Here is a 27812-nt window from a genome sequence, read left to right as displayed (position 1 = left end):
CTTGTAATAACCAGGACTGACAAATTGGTTGGGTCAAAGTTCAAATTTTGGTATTTTTGACCGGACAGAAATGGCAGCCCCAGAGTTGTGTTGCAGCACAAGTCAATGTTCTCAAGAAATTGCTTCAGAATCAAAATTCTGAGACCCGAGTTCTACCTGTTTATAACATACCTGTTGGCTTCATAGTATGGCAAAAAGATGGGTCACCGCAATTTCTCCAATTCCTCCCGGTTAAAGGTGCTGAGTTTTCTAGCAAGATAAAGCGTGCATGTTAGACAACATACAAGTCGTTAAAAAACGAGTCGGAGACTTAAATCTTAATTTAAATGGAAAGAAAAGATCAAACATACGAGGAGGTAATAAGCATGGAGACGGTGAGCAGATTTCCAGGAAGTAGCTCGGAGAAAACGATGGGTGGGGATGGATCCGAGAAGGCACTTAAATGGCGATGAATTGATCAATCCCGGCAAGCTGGAAGATGACCTTACGCCGCCACGCTAAACTGGGTTGCGACCTTGAAACTCTTGGATGCGTTCTTCATTCAGACAAACTAGTCCATGGTCCCGTCGGAACCGTGTGGAAAGCAGCATGGAGCTACCTCACTTGGGAACGACCAACCATGACTATGACCCCAGAAAAAATATTTTGCTAAGTGATACTGATACATGCAACCGTCGACCATATAAATCTAAAAATAGTTGGAGAGTATGGACTCATCAATTCAATAATTATTCTTGCATATGATATAATCAGTTGAAGTTTCATCCAGTCAAACATTGGCAAATGGGTGAAGAGGAGTATTCTATTGTTTAAAGTGAAAGGAGTGCACATCCTTACCATCACCTGTCAGTGCCAATAGCTGAATCTTATACCCTACATTACATACACCACGTGGCCATGCACATACGTAATTACAACGCCTCATTCCTAGAGTAGTGCAATAAGATGAATGCTTGATTGAGCCCACAACAACGAGCAGCCATAAGTGGCTGCATGCACGACCATACGGTGCATGCAGTATAGGGCAAAATTTCTTGTAAAAATGGTCATTTCCAAACTCTAAAATGTATTTGGACAGAAGGGCATGCTGCTACAGTGATATCCTGGATTAGTTCGAAGGCCGATACGGGATATCCTTATTTTAAAGAGTTTTTTACTCCCTCAAATCACGTCTCACAAACCTTAAAAGAGTCTCTAATATGGAACCAGAGCATTATCTTGCAAATCATGGTGCTACATCCTTGCAAAGACTTCAATGACCTCTCAGCATCCGTACCTGTCCACTTAAAAGCTTTCAAGGAAAGCAACTCAGGTATCATAAGAGCAGCAACTAGCTTCCCTATTAGAAGTAATAAAATTGGATATATCAAGTGATTCCCAAGATGGAATAAGAAACCAAGCACTCCAACGAGCAAATATCAGAGGATTCTTCAAATTCTAATTTTCATAGTTTAAGACCGTTTAAATTTTAGGATATCAGTAGACTGTCATACAGGAACAACAGAATTATCTCAAACGGTACAAAGAAGGCAAAAAAGAAAGGTTGTTCATCAACTTTCTCTTCACAAAAAAACAACTTCCACTTGCCAGGAGTATCATCAAGTCGGTACACCTTAGTCAACTTCCACTTGTCACATCCATTTTCTACTTCAGATAGAGAGAACAATCACTGGCACAAAAAAAGTAAGGACAGAAACACATTTCAATGACTAATATAGATTGCTAAATACTCCTTACCAACTGTTTAGAATTTTACATAATAAAATGCTGTAGACGTTGCCGGTTGACTCAATCTTCACTCAGATTCAATCACAATTTAACAAGAATAAATCAAACAGAGAAAATGCATGATGGAAAATGACAGTAAGGCTGGTCATAAAAAGGGCTGCCTCTCTAAGCATAGCAACCTGATCAAGGAACTTGGGCGACCACCACATGCACTGTCATGCAACTATCAAGGTGCATCGAAGATGTGAAGCATAAGATACACAGGTAATTGTCAGCTACAACGTTAAGTTTTTGGGGGAAAAAAGCACAAAAGAAAGTCATCAATTCATTAACTCAATAACAATGTCGGTTTTCTTTGCAAAAGAATGAATTCCAGAACTGAAGACACAAGGAGTTGCATAACGAGAGGACAAAAAATCTTTTTTCACATATATGAGAACTAGGGAATGCGTTGATCTATCACAAGCAATGGTGCTTTGATATGGCTATGAAAACGAATAAAAGGCAGAGAGACACGGTATATACACCTCTGACCAATAAAACTGCAGCAACACACCTCTCATACCAAAATCTTATCAATATTAAAGTAACAGAAATAAAAAAACAAATTTTCAAGGGAAGGGAAATATAATATAAACTAAAACATAACCTTTAGCCTGAAAAATTTTGTAAGTTCACCGGTCATCAAAAAATATATGTATGGCTTGGGATACAGTTGGACATGTTTGCCATCAGATTTGTAGTCTGTCTTGTATTTTGGTTAAAAAAATGTTTCGTCCTTCATGCCTTGGTTACAAAAGAAAAAAAGTGGGGTGATGATTTTAAAGTTCCTCAAAGTCATCAACAGTCCAATAATTCAATCCCGAATTCCTCAACCGCATGGTTAAAAATAATAGGCACCAAAACAAACCTATAACTTGGTTCTGAATTTCAAATATAGTATAATCCTAAATAAGCTCTTTTTGGCCCTTCAGTTTTTAAAGTGAAATTCCTACTCCTTCCTAAAGTCAAGATTTGTGGTCCAACCAAGTGATGGAGAATACAAAGAAATTACTTACATCTGACCCATACATATTGCCAGGATCTGCAGGAAGAACATCAGTATCAGATGCTTCCACCAAATTAAGCTCACCTTATAAACTGCACAAACAAAAATGACATGATCCCATAGGAAAAAAAACAAGGAATAAAGACCAAGCAGCCTCTCAACTGAATCACATCAGAATTCTCCCAATTATTTCCCATGAACAAGCTAAAAAAATGTAGCACTATGTGCAGCCTCATATGCCATACTTTTTTTTTCCGTTCAAACACATAGTTGGATCTTACATAACAGATGCTGAGAACTAAAAGAGAAAAAAATAAAATATAACAGACTATCTTCAATCATCTTAAGACAAGGTATTTATAATGATTTTTTGACAAGAGCTTTACTTTTAAGGTTTGCTAAATGTGAACATCCTTAAGGATCTTCAACAACTTAAGAGTGTTTCCTTACAAAGTTGAGATATCTTCATAGTCCTGGAAATGACTGTCAGAACATTGATATAGATACTTTTCTCAACATATCAATGTCAAATATCACTAATGATGATAATATTGGGATGCCAATGGATGCATCCGTTCAAGGCTTCCCAGCAAATGATGAATCTTAAGGCCACTCTAAACAAAGAGAAGATGGATTACAAAAACAAGAACAAGAAGATATCCTTCTCCTTGTTTTGTTTATTTCATCAAATTCTTTGCTCCATATAGTCAAAATATCTCCATAAAAACTCAATCATCTTATAGAATTGTCACACCATCCTGTTAAACCTTTCATGCACCTTAGAAATACAAGAACTTGTGCACACCATCTCACCTTGATTCACTATTTTGTGATAAGCATCTTAAACATAGAATTAGCGAATCGATGAAAAGTATAGGGACAAAAAAGAACATTTTTGCAAAATTCTCCAGCTAAGGATACATGAAAATAACCAACATTCAAACAATGCATTCCCAAATTCTAAAACTCAAAAAACACAAATATATGCATATGAAGATACTCAAAACACAAAAACCAAAGACACGGCACTCTGAAGTGCATCTGACTTAACAAAGAACTAAAGGTCACTTGGATGCCTTACAATCATAAGCATTCCACACCTTAAAAAAACACAGTGAGTCCTAATATGGCTCAGCAAAACAATATAATCAAGGCTTGCGATTGTATGCATGAAAAAGAAGCGTCAAAAAACACCCCACTAGTTATGTTGCATGTTTCCCATTAAAAAAAGACAATATCAATATAAATACTTATTCAACTACCCTTGATAAATCAATTGAAGATGAAACAGCTAGACATCAGCATTTACAATACTTGCTATAAGTGCCCTAAACGTAATCCTATATGATCTCATGCATTGCAACTAAGGCGGAAAAAAATTTATCTCCAATGATTTGTATATGATGCACAAAAAGAACTTGGATAAGTGGCAAAGTAATGCAAAGGAGAAACCTAGATTAATGCAGGAAGAAGGATTAATAAAAAATAGTTCAGATTTCAAAACAGGTAGAATGAACTTGATTTTAGAGACCAAGAGGGCAGTTTGCAGTAGCTCTGCGACTGATAAATGCCAGGTTCACAGACTGCAGGTTATGGGTGATCACTAGATTAAAGGACGACTCAAGGTTGCTAAGGGCGCCAGGCGCCCTCAAGGCGCTAAGCGCTGAAAAAGCGAGTGCCTGATTGAAGTCCAACGCCATTTTTTTAGGAAAAAAAAAAAGAAATAAATATAGTCTTTTTTAAAACTATAAGTCTTCATTACCACCTATTGTTCAAATGATCTAATCCAAAATTAAAGGTCTTCATCAGATTTTTTGTCTAAACACCATACCCAAAAGACTAAAACTTTTCTAAGTTTTTTGTTTTCTCCACTACTTACACAGGGCAGCCTATTGTTCCATTCTAAAAGTCTAAAACTAAAAGTCTTCATCAGATTCTATGCCTAAGTTGTCATAATGATCATCTCCTCCATCATCAAATAGGTCATTCTCTACGTTCTCCTCAATCTCTTCTTCTGAACTAGAACTAATCTCTTCATGATTTTAGTTTCGTGGCTCTGAATGTGAAGTTGAAGCTACTGCTGTTCTTGACCTTACTTGCAATCTGGTATTTTTTCTTCCTTCTCCAACACCTACTGCCCTAGCTACTGCACCCCATGTCAAGTCATCATCATCACCAAACATCAAATCATCCTCTTAAATTGGAAGCTAAACAGCCAGGAGAACAAAATCAATTTTAATTGGACGCCAAAGGCGAGTGCCTAGGCAGCAAAAGCGCTCGCTTGGTTGAAGGCGCCTCGCCTAAAGGAGGCTGAGGCGCTTTCAACCAAGGGCGCCTTGCTTGAGCACCTAGGTGCGCCTAGGCGAGCACCTTAATAACATTGGGACGACTTAGGTTGGTAGGTCGGGCATGCTCAATAGTCAGCTTCAAAGTGCACACTCACACACCTAAAACAAATTAATTTATGGCAGACTCATGTATGGTTAGCTCATTTAACCAAGAAAAATGTTTACATAGCTTATGTGAGTGAGTGAGTGTGAAAAGAATGGTTTGGGGGTGGGGGGGGCGCCGCAAGAGAATATATGATCCATATACAGAAGAAGGAGCTCAAACCCCCTCCATTCTAAGCAGCATGATGATCAAATGCATTAAAACAATATCTATACAATAAATTTGGTAGCACCTCCTTAATATTCAGCACATGAAGAAGCACAAACTTGATAAGTCAACTGCTCTAAAAGAGTTCTCCATGGCAATTTCTTTTTTCTAAAAAAAAAAAATACACCAAGCATATTACACAACGAGTAAGAAGCAACCTCAAACCTCCATGAAACGGTATGATAAAACAGGATGCTCCTCTCTGTCCACCACATCCTTCCCCATCAGTTCCTCCCAAGCGGGAGCGACCTGCAAGTAAACGTCTCCTGGAAATCAAATTTCTTTGATGACGTGAAGATAGATGCATATACTTCCTTCGTAGCATGGGCTGGCATCATATCCACTGCCTTGAACCTTTTACCACCCCCATCCTTCTTCCGGTCATCCAAAGTACCATCTTTCTCATTAATGGCATGCTTTGTACCACTCAGACATGTACCCACCTTCTTCTCCTTCCTCCCCTTCAGCCGCCCCCTCTCCTCCTCCATCATCTCCCTTAGCGCTCTGACTTCCTCCGCGCTTCCATTAATCACAATCTTATCCATATTCGAGAACTCTTTATGACAAACCAAGCAAGTCGATGACTCGACCTCTTTCAATGCCTTGACACTCAAAACGTGCCCGCATCCACGGATCACCAGGAATCCATATTTCCCATTGAACTCTTGACCGGTGATCGGGCACTGAAACTTGGTCTCGGAATCGGCAGCACTGGGGATCGGGGTGAGATGGATTGGGATCATGTCCTTCAATCCCCGGATGTGGCTGAACTCCTTGGGAAGCTTCTTGTGGAGGAGGGCCTCAACAAGCGGCTCCTTGTTGAAGAGGTTGCCCAGACGGTCGATCACACACGGGGGAACGAGAGGCTCAGCGGACAGGGCGCAGGTGGTCCATTTGGAGAGCCGGGTCTCGTTCGGATCCACCTTGTCGGGCTTCTTGGTGGCGTACATGTTGAGGTAGCAGTCGCGAGACTCGGCCCCGGTGGCGCCGCCATCGCCGCCGCCGCCGCGGAGGCGCAGGCGGAGGGTGAGGGCGGAAGAATTGGGGATACCAGCGGCCGCGAGGGAGGATGAGTCTGGTAGGGGCTTACCGTTGAGACAGAAGTAAAGGGAATCAAGAGTTAGGGTTTGGGAAAGGAGGGATTGGGGGAGGAAGGAGAGCTTGAGGCGGCGGAGGGTGAGATCGGGGGCTAGGGTCAGGGCTCGGGTGGAGAGACCGAGGTCGCGGCATCGGACGAAAACCCGGAGCTTTTTCTTGGACTCCATTTCTAGGGTTTCTATTTCCCCTCTTTATCGGTGCAGAGAAGATTTCAGAGCGAGCTTTCGGACGCAGAGCAGGAGGTATTTATCGACAGCGCACCCTCTCGAAAGAGCCCTTCGTTGGTTATCGGATACGGATGTCATATAAAACTACTTTAAGCGCGTGGAGGCACGCGCAACGGTCAAAAGATCATCTCTGACCGCTTCACAAAATATTAATTACAACTCCCCTCAATTACAAATGTCTTTAAACTGATAAATAAGTTCAGCAAAACTCGCTTAATAAATCCATGTATATTAGTACCAGTACAAGGATACAAATTTTGGCTCTTCTACTCGAGCAATAAAGAACTGCTACCGCACAGGCATAAAACAAACCTAAGAGAACACATTTAGCGTAGTTGGCTTAACAATGTACTTTGGATATTTGCATTTGCCTTTGCAACACAAAAATCACTATTCACAGTTTCACGTGAGGAAGAGAGTGACCTTTCCGGTACCAAAGTAGTGCAGTAATCATCAAGTAACTCACTGTTCGCTCCCTACCCCAAGAATGCACTGGGCAAGATGGGTCAGATAGGGCTCTGCTTGTGAACTGTTGCTCAAGATGGGCACAAGACTCTGAAGCTCAGCATTGAATTCCTTCTCAAATTTCCTGCATCACATGAAGCAAAAACAAATTCACAAAATGTAACAAAAGGACAAAATTGTTCATCTGGATTCTTCGCATGGTCTTGATAACAGAGGTTCATACATGATAGAATCACAGATTTTGGAGCTTTCTGCTGCAAGGTTCAATTGCTGATTTCTACTCTGAGATCTCCTTGGTTTAGATCTATCCAATCCCAACGAGCCAACAGCAGCATCCGGCTCAGGTACATAGATTGATGGTATCAACAATTGAATAGCAGCTGCATAGCGAAGGCATATTGATTTCAGCTTCTCCACCTTCTGCATGTAGTTAGATGGCATAAGAATCATGAACATTTTTTGCACCAGAACATTCTAAACCACCAAATAACAATCTTCCTAACATTATTTTAGCTGGAGGCATAGATAAATTTTAAATATATAAACATATGCTTAAGAAATGTATCATCAGCTTCAAGCAGACACAGCCCCCGGTATTTTCTCAGCATGGATGGGTGTTGTTTTATCACCTCGGTACTCTCTAATTAAATGTGAGGTGCTAATATAACAATCAGCGTTTCGAATAAAAAAATCTCATAGAACTCTACTTTCTGATAGCATATAGTTGTGCCAAGGGAATAATATTGAAAACTCTTTAACTGTTGAATGTAGAAAAGAAGAAACATCAACAACAAGCACATATGATGCATGCATATACATGCATACATATACATACAACATTACAACATGGGCACAGAAATAGCCCCCCAACACACGTGTGCGCGCATGTGCACACACACACACCCACCTGCATGCACAGCGATGGGCTTCTCCCTGCTTGCTTAAGTATAAAAGTATAACAAGACCAATATATGTCTATTCCTTCTAAATGGTCTTCCTAGTTTTATGTTCTCTTTCTTGCTCCAGAGGGTTGAATTTAGATCAAGAGCCACAGATACAAAATCCTCAATGCTTGCAAGGAGAAGCCCATAAAATAGGAAAAGGCTTGCTTTTCTTACAAATGAAAAGGCTTGCTGGATAAGATTAAAGTTACTGCAGCAATTGGCGCATTGGAAAAACAAATTCCCTTCAGGCTATATTTCAAGAAACAAAAAGATGACATGGGTTTCAAGTTCCAGAAAAATAAATAAAGGAACAAGGAAAAAAAAGGCCTCAGTGCATCATATTCAAGTTGCAAATAAAGGATGATGGAATCTCCACCGTAAGGGGAAAACCATGAATAACATAATTGACTACTTATTTTTTCAGATATGTTTCTTTCTATTTAAAATTTGAATGAATAAACGAGCTGACCACCTTAAGAAGCTGAGGCAAAAGAAGCAAGCATTCTTTCAGACATTTCTGGAGGAAGAAGTCATGAAACTGGATGACCTGTAAGCATTATCCAATAGTAAATATGCGAATCCAGTACTGTTTCTATAATTCATAAATGTACCTAGGCAGATAATATCCAATCCACAAACCTCATCTATGCTCTTTGCAGTCCTAAGTCTATCATGCATCAGATGCCAATTTGGTTCTAGAACCTGAGAAAGATATACACCCAAAGAATCAGGATTCCAACACTTCCCGCCTATATGTTTATTAAAAATGCTGAATCTTACCTCGAATGTTAGATAATGTAAAAGGCTATTTATAAATTTAAGCATACTGCGACAAAGAATAGAAGATCGCAAGATGGGTGTTCCTAGTGTGTTGAAAGCACGAAATCCCTGTAAAATAATTTTCAGTGAATTTAATAAACATAGATCAGAATTGATCAAATGAACTATATGGAGGAAACAGAAAGATTCATACTTGATGCACTTGCCATGCCACACAAAGTTGGCGGTTAACATGTCTGCAGTGGAAAAGGAACCGAAAAATCAACTGATACTTTGTTAAAGCTTTTCTTGAGATAACAAGTGATAATGGCCATTGAACCTGAAATTTATCCAATTTCTAGAAGTTATGAAATCGTAATTGGAAAAGTCATGATAAAAATAGAAGATAAGTGGGCACGGGAATACACAAAACCTTGTAATTTAGGCAGAATGTTTCCAAGCCCGTGATGCTCAATGGCTCAGGCTGGTCATCACTATCAGGAATCGGTTTGTTTAAATGTGGAGGATAAGCACATTCCAAATCTTTAAGTGCAGTCAGCCTCTTGAGCAATGAGGTTCTTTCCTGCTTGGCAGTATATATGAATACAGATAATCAGAAGTAAATGTAAATATTATGTGTGTGTGTGTGTGCACGCACGCGCATCACACATGGTTAACAATGCACTGTATCACTTACCACACAACATGTCAAGTTCTCATGACATGGATCTGAAGCAGCAGCAGTGCTGCGCAAAGCAAGGTCAAGCAGAGACTGTAACATTACATGACAGAGAAACCATATTTAGGCCTGTTCACAAACTGTCATGTCTCTGCAAAAGCATGTGTGATAAGTTCTAAGAAAAGAACCTGCAGCTTCTCAACGGAAATGTCCTCTAGCCTTTTAGCAAGCTCATCTCGAGCAATGTCCATAAAATGAACCAAAAAATCACCCTGTAAAACCAGGAATAGCTTAATAAGTGAAGGTACTAGAACAAAAAACACACACACACACAAAAAAAAAAAAAAAAAAAAGCTCAAGGAGGTAATTATGATGATAGAAAGAAAATATTTTAGGATTTTTTGCATGTATACCCTCCTAAATATTCAAATTTGAATGAATATGCTTTCAAAATTGATATTTATATGTATACCCTCATAAAATACTTGTTTTGTATGTATATCTTTCTTTTTTCTTATTTTTTTTTGCATATGTACCCACATCATTTAATGACGTTAAAAAATTAATGGTTTAAAATTTAAATGACTAAAATATTCTTATAGATAGATGTGCAAAAAGAAAATTTATAAAGGTATATATACAAATAGCAATTTCATAAAAAATTTATGTAAATTTGAATGTTTAAAAAATATATATATGTAAAAAATTCTAATTTAATTTTTACCTATTTCATCTAGATGGATTTAAGCCCTCTTACTCTACAATGTAGTAGCAATATTACATAATATAGCAACACGATGAAGATATTATATAATATTTTATATATTAAAATACTATATTTTATTTTATTTTTATGCAAGATAGGACGATTATATCCATCTTATAACAACATAATATACCTTATACACTTTACAAAGATATTTTTGATAAAAAATTTAAAACAAAATATAATAAGATTATAAATTCTTATTGTTACATAATGTCCAAATCCACAACTATGTCCATTCTATGCAAATATACAAGTTATTCATCTAATATCAGGTTTAGATACTTTTCTTAGAAGCATATTATTATACATTAGAGGAAACATGGATGGTTACGATCTGTTTATTTTCTAAATAAAATAATTTTGATCTATCATTTGATAAAAAGATCATCTTATCTATATAAATTAATAAATTAAGTAAATTTATTATTTTAGTTATATATGTTAATTTTTCTCTATTAGAATAAGCAAAGAATTAACAAACCAAGAAAGATGCATTTATGTTGAGGATTTTTTGCATGTATCCCCTTCTAAATAATCAAATTTATGTGAATACCCTCATAAAATTGCTATTTGCATATATATCCTTATAAATTTTTCTTTTTGCACATCTATCCTTAAGGATATTTGAGTCATTTTAATTTTAAACCATTAATTTTTAACAGTGTTAGATGATATAGGTACATATGTAAAAAAAGATATTTATAAGGATATACATGTAAATATCAATTTTGAAAGAGTATTTGTACAAATTTGAATGTTTGGGATGGTACACATGTAAAAAAACCCAATATATTATAATAAATAAGCAACCATATAGACCATTTCATCCCAAAAAGAAAGATAACCAAAAGAGTGTTGAGTTTTACGCCACCTCCATACTGCTACCAGGGAAAGAGGATCAAGAAACATTTGAAAACCAACAGCACACTTGGATCATTTGATTTTTTTTTAAAAAAAAAAACCTCTAATTAAGCATTTGATTGCAAATATCAATAGGCATACTTCAAAAAAAGGCATCCATTCACAAAATAAACTGTATAGAAGCCCGCATAACAGATCAATACCAAACAACAGAGAAAGACAGATGATCCATTTAAAATGAAAAATCATTATGGTATATATCATAAGGAACCAAATGTTGGCAAATACAGAATACACTTGACAGCTGCAAATCATTTGCCCACCAATATACCGACTACTGTTGAAAATAAATAATGTGTTAAAGCACCTGGTCCAGAAGTAAGTAGCGCTTCAGCGACCGCAATTTTCCAATGAGGTCATACTGAGTAAATAATATAACATATTCTCATATTAGCTGTTGGCATAAGAAACCAATGTTCTATAAACAGGACAGACACCAGAAATCATCGTCTACCTTATCTTTGATGAGATTCAAGAGCTCACTACTTGCAAAGTCGTATGCAGCTTTGATACATTCAAGATAATGATGATTTGATCCAAAGCTTGTTAATTTTGAGTTTTCTGATAAAGGGACCTAACCATGACAAGTGGGGCACTCACAACTATGATCAAAGAATGGTGATTTGATCCTTCAGATAAAATTTAGACAGTGATATATGAAAGAATTAATGGCGTACCTGAACATTATGCCCACATTCTCTCATGACATTTAAATATTTCCCAGTTGTCAAAATTGTCCCTGCAACACTTGTAAGGAAACTAGGAATGCCCTCTTTGAGGCTATATCGCTGTTGCCAATACTTGGCATTATAGTCCTGGGTAAGGCTCTCCTGTAGAAACATATAATTAAAAGATCCATTTGAGCACAAAACAACGAGACAGGTTGTCAATCCACAACCCATATCAGATACCTTCAGAAGTGATTTGTTTTCAGCAATGAAAAATTCACCATAAGGATCATCAATTACTCCCTCATATACCCACCTGCAGACTAAATGATATTAGAAACAAAAGTAACAGGAGATTTCAGAAAGAAAGTAGATAACCTCAGAGCTTGTACAAAATAACTGAACATGATTGCTACACTAAATTAGAACCAAAACAGTAAGAAAGCAGAGAGGTCCATTAATGGTGAAACCATAAAAGTGAAATCTAATAACAAGGTTTCCATAAGTAGATACCTCTCTAGTATGCCCAGGTATGCAGAACTTGCACACTGTGTCATCTTCTCAAGCAATGACCGAACTCCATTGTCACCTGCCATAGCCTTGGCCTGCATTGCAGAAAAAAAAAGGATGACAAGTTGTAACATCTAGCAGAAGATAGAGCATATGCACAAACTTTTCAGGTGATGGAGGCTGCATGGATTGCCAAAGTCGAATCTTTAAACGATGGGAGAAAAGGTAGGGCACCGAAGTAGACAGTGCAAGTAAATCAGTGTCCAGATATTCTGACAGGAAAAAAACAATCTACAAGATCAAATATTGTTATGGACTGATTGATAAATTCAAATGATCCTTAAAACAAAAAAAAACAAAAAAAAAAAGCAAAAAAAAAAAACATTCAAGACAATGCAGATCATGAAGAGCAAAAGCGAAGGAATTTTATAACAATGTGGATACTCCATAGTCTAATCACCGAAGCAACAAATACTCAATCGCAAACTAAGACTGCAGAATAAGATATTTACCTGGCTTTGCAAGAGGTTAAGCATTGCAGAGCCTGAGAAGTTGTTAGAAGAAGCCTTCTCAACCACAATGGACAAAGCATGCAGTGATCCCATCATTGGCTGGAAGCAGCACATAGTAATTGAATGAATACAAATGAGGAGTTGGTATATAAAAGTAGACACATTAAAAAAACCTCAACCTGACAATAAAACCACAATCCTTGAACAGAAAGTCTTCCGAGGCGGAATTGATGTTCAAGTTGTGCAACCATTGCTTGGTAATCCTGATATCAAACAAGAAAATAAGTTAATCACACTAAAGGTTGGACCTCCCACTATAAAAGAATTGTGTCTGAGAAACTGGAGAAATAATTCTAACAGTAGCTTCCACATTAAGTCACAAACTATTTTCAGTTAAGTGAAAGCTGAAACGTCAATAATGTTAAAGAGTCATATAATAATTAACAGACATACATATTGGTGTGTTGACATATATATCATTAACTGGGATGAACCTACTCAAGTAGAATGTCAAAGTAATATTTGGTGATTGGCTTTGCTGGGAAAGATCATGGTACTCTAATGAGCCTTAAGATCCAAAGGTGCTATTCAATCCCCTTCTTATCAAAAAGACAAAAAAGATGTTAAAATTCGCATTCTGATGTGAAGGAGAGCATTCTATTTCACAGAAAAAGTGGTGCAACATTATTTTGAAATATTCTGAGAAAGCATACATCTGGAATTGCACAAAACCACAAACACACTTCTACTCTTGATATAATTATTAAAGTTGGGAAATATCATCTAACATACGAAATATTCAAAAATCTCCTTATGTACTTAAATATTGTGTTTGATGAAGTCAAAATTTACTTACTATCGATTGCATGGGGATTCCATTCAGGTGCAGATTTAGGTCAGCATGCATTGGAAAAATAAAAAAGAGCAAGCAATACATGTATATATGGTTTTAGACCAGGCTGGGCAACTGCCTGCGACAAGTATGATAGGTGCATACCACAGACGACATATGCATTGATCAAATCACAAGAAACTCGAAAAGAAACAGCACATTTGTAGCACATCAGTCACACTCAAAAACTAGATGAAGAATCAGAAGACCTAAAGAAGAGAAGTTTGGGTTTGTGTTAAAGGGTCAACAAATGCTAGCATTGAAACAAAAAAAATTAAAAAAAAAAAAAGAAGTAAGCCTCAATTGATTATACAAAACTGGTTGGTTATGAATTTCAGTTGTATTGACTTGCCTTAAAATAAAAGGTACCTGAAAAATTCAGCGCAAACAACTGTCATACTAAAGAAAAATTCAGGGAGAACAAAGAGGTAGTATACCAGAAGGAGGGCTCTCAGTGCAGCAGCAAATGCATGGTTAACCAGGCCATTCTTGAAATGGGACTTGGACTCAACAAACTGACAGATCAACACAAAGTCCTCGCATAAAGGGAAAATCCGCTGTGTCAATTCCTGCACCAATCAAAGCTGGTCAACCCCGGCTCCATTTTAATATTTTTCCCACAACCATTCACATCTTTTGGTCTCACCTGCAGTGCCAGGTCCATGGATGGATCGATCTGAAATATTACATGGCCTTCCTTCCCTCGCACTCTTTTTATTGAAATGTGTCGCCCCTCAATGCCCACCAGAGCAGACAGCAAGTCATCAATGACCAAGAGCTCCTACATTATCATTAAAACTTATAGCTTTGATATTCCATCTTCATTAAAGGTCAAGTCATTTTAGAAGTGACATTAAGTTGAATGCAGTGATCAACTCAAAGAATTTACTCGAGGAAGATGTCATACCTGGACTGAAACAGGGTAGGATCCAATGACATTATCCGTGCCTCGACTGCCGAACAGAAAGTTTCCAAAATGGAAATTTTAGTATAAAAAGAAAAAAACAACAACTCAGCTACTAGAGAACACTGAAAATAAAATACCAGTACGTAGAATTGAACATATATGCATGAAATGGAGACAATAGATGGAGCTGAGTTGTTAGAAGACTGAGATTGAAGTATACGTGAAGGAATCCATGGAGAAGGGTTTCGATCCTGTGGTGTGAGTTGGGGCTTTGATTTCCTGAAATCGACGGGAGGTTTAGGAAAGACGGCGAGTCAGAACGGGTAGAGATAAAAAGAATGAGAGGCCTTTCGATCGTCGAGGCGAAGGAGCTCAGGAGAGAAGCAGGGTACCTGATAGAATCGGCCGGTGAGGAAGGGACGCTCGAGGTTCCATCGGGGAGTCCCGGCGGTCGAGTCCATGGCGATGGCTCGAGATCCGGTTTCAATCGAAACCCTAGATTTGATACCCTACGAATTTTAGACAAAGAGAGGGCAGGGGCGGTTCACCAAAAAGTCAAAAAAAAAAAAAAGGCGGGTTTTTTTTTTTTTCTCTCCCTCTCTCCCTCTCCGTCGGGATGAACAAGGCTATTTGGCCCCTTTTTTTTTTTTTTTCCGTTCACAATTCCTTGCAGCCGGCTAGAGGATTTGCGGTTCGATTGTTAATATGTGGATCCGCTCCACTTTAAAAGGCCAGATCATGGCCTGGTTCATTAGTTTCATGTAGCACGTAAGAAGGATGCTGAAATAACCTGCGGATAGATTAGTTGTCCTTTTCTTGTTTACAAATTTCAGCTAGACATTAGAAACCTTGCTCTATTGTTATATGAAAAATGGGTCAAAACTTTCTCAAAAAAAAAAAAAGAAGAAGGTGTCAAACCTTTTTATGAGTCACTTAAGAGAATGTTTGATCATTTACATTGCTATCTTTAATAGAAATGTCTCAAGGGAGGAAGTTATTTGTCTACAAGATAGATGGCAAATTTGAGTTGCATGATATGAAATTTGACATATAGTGTTTGCATGTGTGTAACTCAAAATAGAAGAAAACGTTTGTTAATATATAATTAGAAATAAATAAATAAAAGTTAAAAATAATTAACACATGGAGGAGATTGCACATCTGCATACAAGAGCTATCCATTGCAAGATTTGAAACATACGTGAGTTTTCATTCTTGCATTGTTGCATATAAAAAATTTATACATTGTAACCCAAAAAAAAGTTATACATTGAGATATTCACAATGGTGCTTGCTGTTGTGTTTGGGAGTATTATATATATAAATCTCAAAATTTATTATGAACTGTATATCTATGGTGAGAAAAAAACTCTCAACATGGTACTATTTATTCATGATATTTTGGCTATGACTTAAAGAAATAGAAAGTTTAGCATATAAAATATTTTCTGCACCGTGATACATTGATATTGGCAACTCAGTATCCGAGTAAACTATTGAGGAGAAAAACAACCATTTTGACCATGAATAACACTCCAACCATTCGCATATTGGTTTACATAAAAAAGATAATGACATACTTTTGGGTGCCTATTAGGATAGGAAAAGCATCATTATTTAAAACTAAAATTTCGAGCACTACAAAATAGCTTATACCGAACTAGCCAAAAAAATATAGTTACGAAAGTCACAAACTCCATTTCTTATGATCTAGTGTTTTTTTCATTTTTTTCTCTAAAATTATTGGATAGATGTCTGGCCAGAACACCATCTCTCAGAATCTTTTCAGTACCACACGATGCAGCAGGAAGAAAAATAAAATAAAATAAAAAATAATCAAAATACTTGGATCAGCCACAAAAAAGCTCGTCTCCACGGGACATGCAAACTTCACTATGAAAAAAAAAAAATTACAAGAGGAGATCTCATCCTCAACCCTCGTACATTCAATTTTTCTCTCACTAGAAGTTTCCCTCACAAAAGCTTTATCTCTTGAAAGATCCCCCGAACCCCTGAAGCAACCGACGTCCGCTGTCCAGAATCTTCCCGCTCCTTCTCTCTCAGCGGTGCGGTTCTCTTTCTCTTTCGAGTTCCGTACGGTTCCGTACGGCGCATCCATGGCAAAAAATCAGACCACACTACCATTGTTTCTATATACATACCTTTTTAAAGGGTTTAAACCCAATTAGATTAGGTTTAAGACTCCTTAATCAGCCCAAATCAAGCCCCTGGACCGTCGGATCATGATCGGAAGCTCCTTGGACCCTCCGATCGCACTCCGATTTTGGATGATCTTAGTCTCGTTGGACTATATTTTTCGTCACGGACCTCGCTGTGGGCTCAATGTGGACTGAATCTCGATGCATCAAATCCTAACAATCTCCACCTCGACTCGCTATTCGGCCTCCTACTAACTCCGAGAGCTTCTAGATCTCCTCGCCCCCATGCTTTGGGACAATCGCCTGCTGATCATAGATGGACAAACATGGGATTGAGCCAGGCTGCTCGATCCCATATCTGTCGTATGCTGTGCTCCTCCTGATCTGAGACCTGCTCGGGACATCATCCTGCGACAATAGGAATCTCACCTTGCGGCGTCACCTCTCGTCCTTCTGAGTCTCCTGTCTCATGCCCGATCTACCTCCTGAAGCTCCACCTCGCTCTAGACTCCACCTGGCTTCCGAAGCTTCACCTCGCACTGGACTCTTTATCAGGTAATAATATCCTCTGCTCTCTTTCTTCTCCTTCAGTACAATCCTATCGCTGCGTAGCACCCTCAGGATTCCTCCACCAGCTACCGTCCTGTAGCCTCTCAAATCCAGTCTGCTAGCTGAGATAAGACTCCGTCCGAAATCGGGTATGTATTGGACCTCCTCCAATCTTCTCACTACACCATCATGTGTCTCTAGCTGACCATCCCAGTACCTCTGATCGTACAGCTCGATCCATCCGGCAGATATACAGTACCCTCACTATTCTCTAGGGAGTCAAACTACTCCTCTCTGCAACATACATGATAGAGGCATGCAGAATCTAATATCCACTGCTGGGAAGAAGTAGATACCTCGTCAGATATCTCCAGGACATCTCCATCTGAATCGCTGTCGGCCATCGCTACAGCAGTCACTGTCCGATTTTTGAGTTGAGGGCAATCTCTGGCTAGATGCCCCAACTCCTCACATCAGTAACACCTGATTTTGCTCAAGTCCCTCCTAGACTTGGATCGCCCTCGTCGCGATCTTCTGTCGCTCTGTCTACCGCCTCCTGCTCTTCTAGCAGCCACCAAAGCTGAGCTACCACCACCTGAGCTCGAAGCTGGGTTCTCCCTCATGAGAACCTCGTTCTAGAGTATCGCCACAGTAAACTCGTCCATTTTGATAGTACTCTTTCCCACTAGAAGAGCAGTCACCAAGGACTCATACGAAGGTGGAAGCAATGCTTGCAAAACCAGCACCCTAGTCTTCTCCTCAACATTCTCGCCAACGCTGAGGAGGTCGGTGAGGATCTTCTGAAAGTGGCTCAGATGTTCCTGTACGCTCTGTCCCTCAGCCATCCACAGTTGGTAAAACTGCCTCCAAAGGAAAAGAGTGTTGGTAAGAGACTTCACCATGTACAACTCCTCGAGCTTCGACCACAGCACCGTCGGAGAAGTCTCACTCAGCATATGGATCATCATCTCATCCGCCAGATACATGCGGATGGTACTCACCGTCTGCATCTGTAGTCGTTTCCAATCCTGCACCTCTATGGTGGTTGGCTTCTCATTACACAAGAGAGCATCGATCAACCCCTATTGGATGAGCACGTCTTTCACCCTTGCCTACCACAAGGAGAAATTGCTCTTACCATCAAACTTGTTGATCTCTATCTTGATTGTTCATGTCTTCTTCATCTTCAGTTTTGCTCACCACCACTGCAATCTGCATCATTGTACCGCCTCGCTCTGATATCATTTGTTGGGTGGATGTCTGGCCAGAATATCACCTTTCAGGATCTTTTTAGTACCACGTGATGCAGCAAGAAGAAAGAAGAAATAAAACAAAAAATAATCAAAATACATAAATCAGCCACAAAAGGGCTCGCCTCCACGGAGCATGCAAATTTCACTATGAAAAAAAAATTTTACAAGAGAAGATCTCATCCTCAATCCTCATACATTCAATTTTTCTCTCACTAGAAGTTCCTCTCACAAAAGCTCTCTCTCTTGAAAGACCCCCCTGAACCCCTGAAGCGACTGGCGTCCGTTGTCCAGGAGTCTCCTGCTCTTCCTCTCTCAATGGTACGTTCTCTCTCTTCTCGAGTTCCGTACGGTTCTGTATGGCACGTCCATGGCAAAAAAATTAGACCACACTACCACTGTTTCTGCATACATGCCCTTTTAAAGGGTTTAAACCCAATTAGATTAGGTTTAAGACTTCTTAATTAGTAATAAAATATTATTATTGTTGATTAATAAAAAATATTTAGTAATAATAATAAAATATTATTATTTTATTAATAATAATATATATAAAAGATAATATGTAAGCGAAAAATCTACGGACTTTTCTATCTCCTCCGGTCGAGGGGGGAAGGTTGTGGCGGAGGCACCATGGGCAAGCAAAGTGCAGAAGATGGAATCGAGCCCGCCCCTTGCTCGGAGGCTATTAAATGTAGAGATTTGGCTTTCAAATCAATAGAGTACCATGCTTTGTTTGTAGATAATTTATTAAGTTTGATCTGATCCAATGGATCGATTCAGATCTCGAAACATATTATTTTAAAATAATAATAATATTACTATTTTTTTAAAAAATAAATTAGTATATTGTTATTTTTAAAATTAAAAAAAATAATATGTTAGCTCGCATAATTATGGTACATGCTTAGATATACTTGATTTATCATTTGAGGGGTTGTGATGCACTTATAGGTTATATGGCCGTAGGGTTGAAAATGGGTTAGACATGGATTGGAATATTAGAGTGTTGCCAACTCGGCTTCTCAAATAGATTGAAAGAACACTTCTTCAGTGCAATTATTTAATACGATATAATCAATATATTTTATTTTTCTACATCCGACCCCGTGCAATGCGCAGATTTTCGACTAGTTCTTTTATATATGAGAAAGTGGCTTCAAAATTTTTTATCAATTTTTTTTACATTATTATCTTCCTGGATAAGTTACTAAAATTTATTCATATTTTTCATAATATTCTTTATTCTTTTTAAATTTGAAAAAAGTGGATGATTGAGTTATTAGGTATTAAATGATGGAGACATTGAAAATCAGAATGAAATATTTTAGAAATAAAATTAAATATCTATTTTACTGATTGATGAAAAAAATAATTTAATCATCTTTAAATGGATAAGATTTATCCTCTATTTTATGAATAAATATTATTTATAAAAAATAATTTATCTAATTTATTTTTTATTTTATAAATAAATATTATTAATAAAAAATAATTTATCTATTTAAAAAATATAAAAATATGAATAAATTGATGGATATAAAAAATGAAATAACGTTCTCATAATATCTTACCATAAAATAACGGACCTAAAGATGTAAGCTGAACCCTCGGCCCATGCAGGCCATGCTCCACTCCACTCCACTCCACTCTCACTCTTTCCGTAAAGCCAACGACCGACAGCATTTCTGGATAGTGGACACAGATTCGCCACTAAATCACAGGTTTACCAGTAGGGCCCCCACATTAACTCCCCTTCATCATTCTGTCTGGAAATGGTGAAGTGAAGGGAGAAACTTTGCCATGCCTCAATACTCGACGCTCGTGGTTGGAGGGTTGGCCTTCTGTTATTTAGTTCTGGAACTTGCAAGGGCCCCAGTTCATGCTCTTGCCGCTTTCATGGTACAGTTTCCTTTGATTTTGTTGCCGCTGTGTTTGGGTTGTTAGTCCTTTGTTTTTAGTCCTGCGTACTATGAATCCATATTCTGTATACGTGCCTGCGACCCTGTGCTCGCAGTTTGTAGTCTGTGAACTCCGCCATGTCTTTGTCTATTAAGCCCTTGCTCGAAGATAACCTCATATATTCCGAAAAAATAATAAAGTTGAAGCTTAAAAAAAAAAAAAAAAACCTCCAGTCCTAGTGTTTTATATCATTTAATCATTTTAAAGTGTATGGTAAATATTGATTTGATGAAAGTAAATATTTTTCATGATTGAGGAGGATTTTTCTGAAAACATAATGGTTTACTTGTCCTCTGTTGCAATGAAAATGATGGTTAGGATGAATTACAGAAATTTTTTTAAAATTAGAGATAAATTAGGCTTACAGTTATCTTTTTGAATTTATATTTATCCAATACTTTAATTATAACTTAACAAAACATTTGTCAAACCATTTACCTTGAATGAGATTCAAATACTGTATTAGAAAAAGAATTAGAGAATAACCAATATAACTTCAAGAAATATAACAACTGCCCAGGGATATTAGAAAATATATAGAATCCTTCTCATCAATTTAAGGCAGTTTCAACCTTTCTTATGAGACCAATGATTTCATTAATATTGTTAATTTCACTGAACGTAAGTATAGATTTTACAAATTTTTGAATATGTTAAGTAAAACAACGTCAATTTGAGAAAGATTTTTAAAATTTATCTTAATAATTACTATTGGTTTATGCCAAACTCACTTATTAGTCTATTTGGAAATGAAGAACCGGTTCTCGATCCTTACTAAATGTATATCATTTCTTAACTGATACATAAATTTTAAAATATTATTTATTCACAAAAATAGTAAGAATACAAAATAGCAGACATTATCATTATTATAAAATGATTGTTATGATAAGATAATAAATAGTAATACATGTTTTTTTTTGTGCTAAAGAATAATACATGTTGTTTGAAAGGATTTTCCTATGCTGCTCCAAATTTTTTTTTAATCATTTTATTCTTAATTTTTTTTATGCGTTCATTTTAAGATAGATGACGTTGATCTATTTATCAGCAATTAGTTTTAAATGGTCATGTGCATAATTGATGCAGTAAATAACTTAAACTTCATATACAATTTGAAAAGCAAAAATGTTCATCGGGTGCTTTGGAAATTGCACCCCTTCTCCTCTTTTCTCCTTCATTCCGATAAACCACTATTCCTTCCTACTAAGGGTTGGCATGTGATGGTGGAGAGGCGAGCGGTGAAAATGGAGAAGGGGGGTGGCGAGCTCGAGCAATGGAGGAGGAGGAGGAAGAAGAGGGCGGTGGCTAGATTGGCAATAGTGGGGCCACGAGAAGATGACCTATGGAGGCGAAGGAGGAAGGGGGCATCGAGCTCGAGCAGCAAAGGAGGAAGAAAAAAGAGGATAGTAGCTTGAGCAGCAGCGGTAGAGCTACGAAAAAATGAGCAGCGGAGGCGGACCAAGAAGGGGACGGCGGGCCCGAACGATGGAGGCGTGCTGTGGGAAGGCAAGCGGCGGACCCGAACAGCAGCGGTGAGGCTATAAAAAGGTGAGTGACGAAATCGGAGGAGAAAGGGGGCGCAACTTGAGTGGCAGCGATGTAGCTATGGGAAGGCATGTGGCGGAGACGGAGGAGAAAAAGAGTGGCAAGTCCAAATGACAGAAGAGGAAAGAGGGTAAGGAAGTGAGTGATGGCCGTGGGAGGCGAGTAACAGCGAGAATGAGAGCGGCGGGCTCGATCAGTGGGGAGAGATGGGCGGCGGGGGAGAGGCGGGCAGCGGAAAGAAAAAGGGGGTTAGCAATCGACGGGCTCGATTGACTGGGGGAGACAGGCAGGAGGAGGCAGGTGGCGACAGGCAGGGCGAGGCGGGCAGTGAAAAGAGAAAGGAGGTAAGCAAGCGACAAGCTCGATTGATGGGGGTAGATAGGCAGGAGGAGGAGAGCGACAATGGGGCGGACTCGATCGGTGCAAAGGGACGGCGAGCGACAGTCTCGATCGGCAGGAGAAGACGGACGGGGGGAAGCGACGGCGAGGAGGAGTCACGAAGAAAAGAAGAATGAAAAATTAAAATATAATAAAATATTTTTTATAAAAAAATAATAATAAAATATATAAAAAAATTAGGTGTGTAATATTTTAAATATTTTTATAATAAAATATTATTTATAGAATATCGTAATAAAATTTTATTTGAAAATCAGTATTATGATACGCTGGACATGTTTCAAGAGCTGTTACAATGCTGCCCAAGGAGGGATGCAGAACTTTGCCTCCATCTTTAATCCTTTCTCACAAGAATCGCGCCATAACCCTACATTCGTACCGAGAAAAGCAATCATAGCCAATGAATGGACCTCCTCACCCGCTCCCGCTTCTCCCGCGCAGTTAAAGCTTCAGCATGGCGACTAACGGTGATGGAATCTCGTAAACCCAACTCATAACTACGCTCCACGCTCGGTCGTAGAGGAGAATTGGCATTCATGTAATTTAATCCATATCGACGCCCTAAAAATTATTTCACTAAAGCAGCCTATTTTAAAAAGGCAATTGATATTTTCCACCCATCGTTCACTAAAGCTCCGACAAATCAATACGTCCGTCCCTCCAGTATACAAAAGGTTAAAAAGTCGAAGAGTACCAATATCACTCCTCTTATCAAAACCGTTATTCAAAAAAAGTCATCCACAAATAAAGATTAACCGCTTCAAACAAAGATTAACTGATAAATTAACAAACAAATCCATGCTTACATACAAACTTAAATAATAATTTAGCAAGATCCTAAATTAAACCGACAAAGAGAGGTCTAATTATTACTTGGAGAGAGCCCTTCGGTGTCGTATTAAGGGAAGAAGAAGATAGAGAAAGAGGCTTCGAGAGTCGCGGCATAGTATATTAGCTGGATAGAGGGAGGGAGTGGAGAGAGACGTCTTTCGACTGCCGTCGATGTGACTCCCAAGGGGAGCTCTGAGATGGCCAAATGCGAGCGAGGCGACGCCGGATCCCTGGCCGCGGCCGGAGGATTCCGCCTGTGGGCGGTCTTCTCTGCGGCCGTGTCCCGCCGGAAGCTGCTGGAGGCCATGATATGCGGCGTCTCCACGCACCGGCGGAAGGGAGGCGCCACCTTCGGGTCGCCGAAGCAGCGGCCGAGGAACCGGTCGGAGCGGCTAGCGGAGCTGCTGCGAGCGGAGGTCTCGGTGGCCGGCTCCGACGAGGTGGAGGCGGAGACGAGGCGGAGGATCGTGGTCTTCGAGGAGCTCCAGCGCGTGGTGGGGAGGCTCCAGTTCGGCGGCGGGGACAATGTGGGAGGGGATCGAAGAAAGGAGGCCGCGGCGGAGGTGCGGCGGCTCGCCAAGGACGACGCGGAGGCGAGGAAGACGCTGGCGATGCTTGGCGCCATCCCTCCCCTGGTGGGAATGCTCGATTCCCCGGATATTGGCTTCCAGATCTCGGCGCTCTACGCCCTTCTTAATCTGGGGATCGGAAATGACTCGTAAGCGCTCTCGTTTCCTTCTCCGATCGGGATTCTATAAGCTCGTCGTTTCTGATTAGAGGTTTTGATTTCAGGAACAAGGCCGCTGTAGTGAAGTTCGGAGCTGTGCACAAAATGCTGAGCCTGATCGAATCGGGGAGCTCCCCGTCGGTGTCCGAAGCGATCGTCGCGAATTTCCTTGGCCTCAGCGCTCTGGATTCCAACAAGCCGATCATTGGCTCCTCCGGCGCGATACCATTCCTCGTGAGGGCTTTCAAGAACCCTAGCGCCAACGCCGGGGGTGGAGGCTCCTCTCAGGCGAGGCATGACGCACTCCGGGCGCTCTTCAACCTCTCCATTGCCACCGCCAACACCCCCTACCTCATCGACGCCGACATCATCCCCTGCCTCCTGGCGGCGGTCAGCGACATGGAGGTGAGCGAGCGGGTGCTTTCGGTGATCTCCAACCTCGTCGCCGCACCCGAGGGGCGGCGGGCGGTGAGCCAATCGCGGGACGCGTTCCCGATGTTGGTGGACGTCCTCAACTGGTCGGACGCCCCGGGGTGCCAGGAGAAGGCGGCGTACGTACTAATGGTGATGGCCCACAAGGCCTACGGCGACTGGGCGGCCATGATCGAGGCCGGTATCATGTCCTCCCTCCTCGAGCTCACGCTCCTTGGGAGCCCCCTGGCCCAGAAGAGAGCGTCGAGGATTCTTGAAATCCTGAGGGTGGACAAGGGGAAGCAGGTCTCGGAAGGGTTCGGCGAGGGGGGAGGAGGAGGGTGCTGCGGAGTGCCGGCGGTGTCGGCGCCGCTCGTCGGAGGGGCGGCTGAGGGGGAGGAGGACGAGGAGGCGGGGATGAGCGAGGAGAGGAGAGCGGTGAAGCAATTGGTGCAGCAGAGCTTGCAGAGCAACATGAGGAGGATCGTGAGGCGGGCGAATCTTCCGCAGGATTTCGCGCCATCGGATCACTTGAAGTCGCTCACCGCCTCCTCCACTTCCAAGAGCTGGCCCTTCCAGTCTAGAAATAAGAGGTAATTTTGAAGAATGGAAGGTTATATTCTTTCTTTGTTTTACTTCTCATTTTCGTCGTATTCACATTTTTGTCTCCTCTGTGCTCCCAAAATGAGGCCTCCTTCCCAAAACTACCACGGTAGTTTTACTCTAGAATATATATGCTATTGCTACAAGTGATGAGTGGCTTTGGTTCTCGAGTTCTTCCTTTGCACAGGACTTTCTTTTGTCATGTGGCCAACAACCGGGGCCTTTTACGTCATTGGGTGAGTAACGAAGTGTTGGCCGTTTTCTCAGTTTTGCATCTCCACGGCCGAATGGCAGACCAGAGCCCGATCTCCTCTCTGTAACTGGCTTTAGTTCCCAGCTTGTAATATATATATATATGTATGTATGTATGTATGTATGTATGTATGTATGTATAATACTTTAACCGTAACTATGATTTTGAGCAACGGCTGTTATGATGTTACGTTAGAGGTTTCAACATGTTGCACTATGGCCGTTATTTTGATATTTTGTACTGTTTTTGGAGTAGGTATTTATCTATTTTGGTGTGTAGTTGATATACAGATGCTTTCATTCATCTATTTGCAACGGTTTTGTGAAAAAAATGCAGTAGTTTTGCTGTAATTACTAGTTATTTCTTATTATAAGTGATGACATTGACTAAAAATTTCAAAAGCTGGACTGGGAAAATGATGGCCAAGTGCTGTTTCCATAGTAACCGCCGTGAACGGTAGCCTTGGCGCCTTTATAGCGAGGTAACAGCGTTATTTTGAAAGAAAGAGGTAACGGCGTCATGGAAACCCTGCATATCTTATGGATCTTGGACCCTTGGTTACCGTGACGAGTTGGGAATCTTTGGGTCTTCGGGAAATGGCTTATTAGAGTTCCCAAAAAATAAAGGGAGGATGGCTGGATCTTACGGCTGTACTCCTAATCTCTTTCTAGAACACATGGGGGCGAGAGAGAGAGAGAGAGAGATGCCATGCATAAAGAAATCCACGGTAACATTTTATTTTATCTGTTTAATTGTAACTTATTTTACTTTAATCATGCTTGCTGATAGAATGCACGTGCTGTTGCAGGAGGGAGGAGGGAATGCCAAGGGAGAAACTTGGACTTGAAAAGCCCTCTCGAGCTTTCGTTATCGTCTCTAGGTAACGGTCTTGTATAGCCAGTCTCTCTGCCTTTTTGTGGCCGTTTGTTTCGATCTGTCTTTAGGAATATATCTTCTTGTGAATTTAATGATAACGATTGTTAGATTGTATGAGAGAAGAGAGAGTGGATATACAAGGAGTTATTGTTGAATGTTGAATGAACTATCTTCGTTGCAGTCCGTCTCTGGCAAGGTAGTCAGTCGAAAGTTGAGTTGTTGCGTTTTGGAGTTAGAGATCCTCCGATGTTTAAGTTAGTCGAAGAAAGAAAACAGTTGACGAAAGCCCAAAACGAGAGTGAAAGCTTATCTAAAGAAAACTTACTATGTCTCCCATTTTTTACTGATATTTATAGAGTAGGTGATGCCGTTACTATGTAATTTTCATTCCTAAATGTTCAGGATGTGGGAGTTATGGTATTTAGTGGGTGGTTATCCCATTAACTGCCATTAAGATCGAGTAATGGATCGCTCATGAGCGACAATTATGCTATACATTCATGTATAGTTAACATCCAAGTCGAATAACTGTCGTCGATTCAGATAGTTAGTATGGCTCCAAGGAAGTAGTTGGATAGATGTCAAATATTTTCAGCTAATCGTAGGTTGTATGTTGAACCAAGTCGGTTATTTTGACTAGATCCGTCGCTTTTAGTCAGTGGTCAAATTTTGTCGATCTTGATCGATCGAACGTCCATCAAGTCCAGATTTATTCATCGAATCACAGCAATTCGGTCAGTATAGAGATTGGAAAGAATCGAATATTGTGCGTTTAATCAGTTAGGAGGCGAGAAAGAAGATTAGTAGTAAAGAAGACTAGTCTGTTAAGTGATGAGGATCTATTTCAATAATTTTAATTTTTTATTTTTTTAATATTAAAAAAAAATTGTATGGAGAAAAGAAAAAGAAGCAGCAGCAGCAGCAGCGAGGGAGGGAGACTTCACGGTTGGTAGTGTGGTGTGGGACAATTGGAATCTCGGGTGGTTGGTATTGTATGATTGTCATAGCCAGCTGCTTTATAATGCCTGAGCTCTCAGATGCATGGAAGAAATGGATTAGAAAGCGAAAAGGGCATTTCAGGGATGAAGTACTCTTTGGCAGTATCTCTAGTTCCCGAAATATGCTATCTTACTTGGGAATGTCTACGTAGTATTTATTTTAAGATGGTTGGCATCACGTGTTATTATTGAATATATACGTCCAGTAACACCTATGTGGCAAATGTAGATGTCGAAGTGTTGCATATGATCTCCATGTGCGTAGGCGATAGCTATCTGGATTTATTGTGGACTATAAACTACAAACAATCCGAACCTTGATTCGGATGGTACAATCTCTTGCCACTCTAGGCTAGGAGGAAGAGTTGGATTCCTAAGACTATCGGCTCTTCCCTGGAGGTGGGTACAGGGTCGAGAGAGCGCTGAGAATAGCCCTGGCCTGGTGGGGACTGGGGATGTAT

General features: G+C 39.8%; 3 protein-coding genes across 11 annotated transcripts; 1 reads left to right on the top strand and 2 right to left on the bottom strand.

The window, feature by feature from the left end:
• Positions 1–1426: 1426 nt before the first annotated feature.
• Positions 1427–6792, bottom strand: LOC140859661 (uncharacterized). 4 transcript variants are annotated; one of them, XM_073261830.1, is made up of 3 exons: positions 5593–6792; positions 2787–2868; positions 1427–1669 (listed from the first exon to the last, which is right to left on the bottom strand). In XM_073261830.1, exon 1 carries the CDS (start codon positions 6697–6699, stop codon positions 5659–5661), a length of 1041 nt encoding a protein of 346 aa, XP_073117931.1. In that variant the 5' UTR covers positions 6700–6792; the 3' UTR covers positions 1427–1669; positions 2787–2868; positions 5593–5658. The 4 variants fall into 4 exon arrangements, with proteins under 4 accessions (XP_073117931.1, XP_073117933.1, XP_073117934.1 ...); XM_073261832.1 differs by having other exon boundaries at positions 5600–6792; XM_073261833.1 differs by lacking the exon at positions 2787–2868 and having other exon boundaries at positions 5600–6792.
• A 161-nt stretch (positions 6793–6953) lies between these two features.
• LOC140859660 (gamma-tubulin complex component 2-like) lies at positions 6954–15301 on the bottom strand. 2 transcript variants are annotated; one of them, XR_012143356.1, is made up of 21 exons: positions 15178–15301; positions 15006–15064; positions 14786–14831; positions 14525–14659; positions 14316–14447; positions 13166–13249; positions 12987–13085; positions 12478–12569; positions 12208–12280; positions 11974–12126; positions 11751–11870; positions 11604–11657; positions 9795–9878; positions 9625–9699; positions 9361–9510; positions 9142–9267; positions 8949–9056; positions 8808–8870; positions 8641–8715; positions 7448–7604; positions 6954–7348 (listed from the first exon to the last, which is right to left on the bottom strand). XR_012143356.1 is itself a non-coding variant. In XM_073261828.1 (21 exons), the coding sequence occupies exons 1-21, from the start codon at positions 15244–15246 to the stop codon at positions 7222–7224; spliced, it is 2121 nt and encodes a 706-aa protein (XP_073117929.1). In that variant the 5' UTR covers positions 15247–15292; the 3' UTR covers positions 6954–7221. The 2 variants fall into 2 exon arrangements, 1 of the variants encoding a protein (XP_073117929.1); XM_073261828.1 differs by having other exon boundaries at positions 7448–7644; positions 15178–15292.
• Positions 15302–23546: 8245 nt separating this feature from the next.
• Positions 23547–26534, top strand: LOC105050717 (U-box domain-containing protein 4). Of its 5 annotated transcripts, none has more exons than XR_012134034.1 (4): positions 23547–24201; positions 24276–25214; positions 25412–26204; positions 26286–26534. XR_012134034.1 is itself a non-coding variant. In XM_073242901.1 (3 exons), exons 1-3 carry the CDS (start codon positions 23681–23683, stop codon positions 25372–25374), a joined length of 1524 nt encoding a protein of 507 aa, XP_073099002.1. In that variant the 5' UTR covers positions 23547–23680; the 3' UTR covers positions 25375–25555. The 5 variants fall into 5 exon arrangements, 2 of the variants coding, with proteins under 2 accessions (XP_073099002.1, XP_010929142.1); XR_012134035.1 differs by having other exon boundaries at positions 25880–26204; positions 26286–26532; XR_012134036.1 differs by having other exon boundaries at positions 23548–24201; positions 25919–26204; positions 26286–26531.
• Positions 26535–27812: the final 1278 nt, after the last annotated feature.

This window comes from Elaeis guineensis, chromosome 8, assembly GCF_000442705.2.
Source record: "Elaeis guineensis isolate ETL-2024a chromosome 8, EG11, whole genome shotgun sequence".
Classification (NCBI taxonomy): Eukaryota; Viridiplantae; Streptophyta; class Magnoliopsida; order Arecales; family Arecaceae; genus Elaeis; species Elaeis guineensis.
Note: the sequence above shows the minus strand (reverse complement) of the source record. Positions and strands in the feature narration are given on the sequence as shown.

Coding starts and splice junctions, on each gene's coding strand:
- LOC140859661 (XM_073261830.1), bottom strand. CDS start 6,699: ATGGAGTCCAAGAAAAAGCTCCGGGTTTTCGTCCGATGCCGCGACCTC.
- LOC140859660 (XM_073261828.1), bottom strand. CDS start 15,246: ATGGACTCGACCGCCGGGACTCCCCGATGGAACCTCGAGCGTCCCTTC. Junction 15,065..15,177: donor TCACCGGCCGATTCTATCAG/GTACCCTGCTTC, acceptor CGTCGATTTCAG/GAAATCAAAGCCCCAACTCA. Junction 9,511..9,624: donor AGAACTTGACATGTTGTGTG/GTAAGTGATACA, acceptor ACTGCCAAGCAG/GAAAGAACCTCATTGCTCAA.
- LOC105050717 (XM_010930840.3), top strand. CDS start 23,681: ATGGCCAAATGCGAGCGAGGCGACGCCGGATCCCTGGCCGCGGCCGGA. Junction 24,202..24,275: donor CTGGGGATCGGAAATGACTC/GTAAGCGCTCTC, acceptor TTTTGATTTCAG/GAACAAGGCCGCTGTAGTGA. Junction 25,215..26,285: donor TTCCAGTCTAGAAATAAGAG/GTAATTTTGAAG, acceptor GTGCTGTTGCAG/GAGGGAGGAGGGAATGCCAA.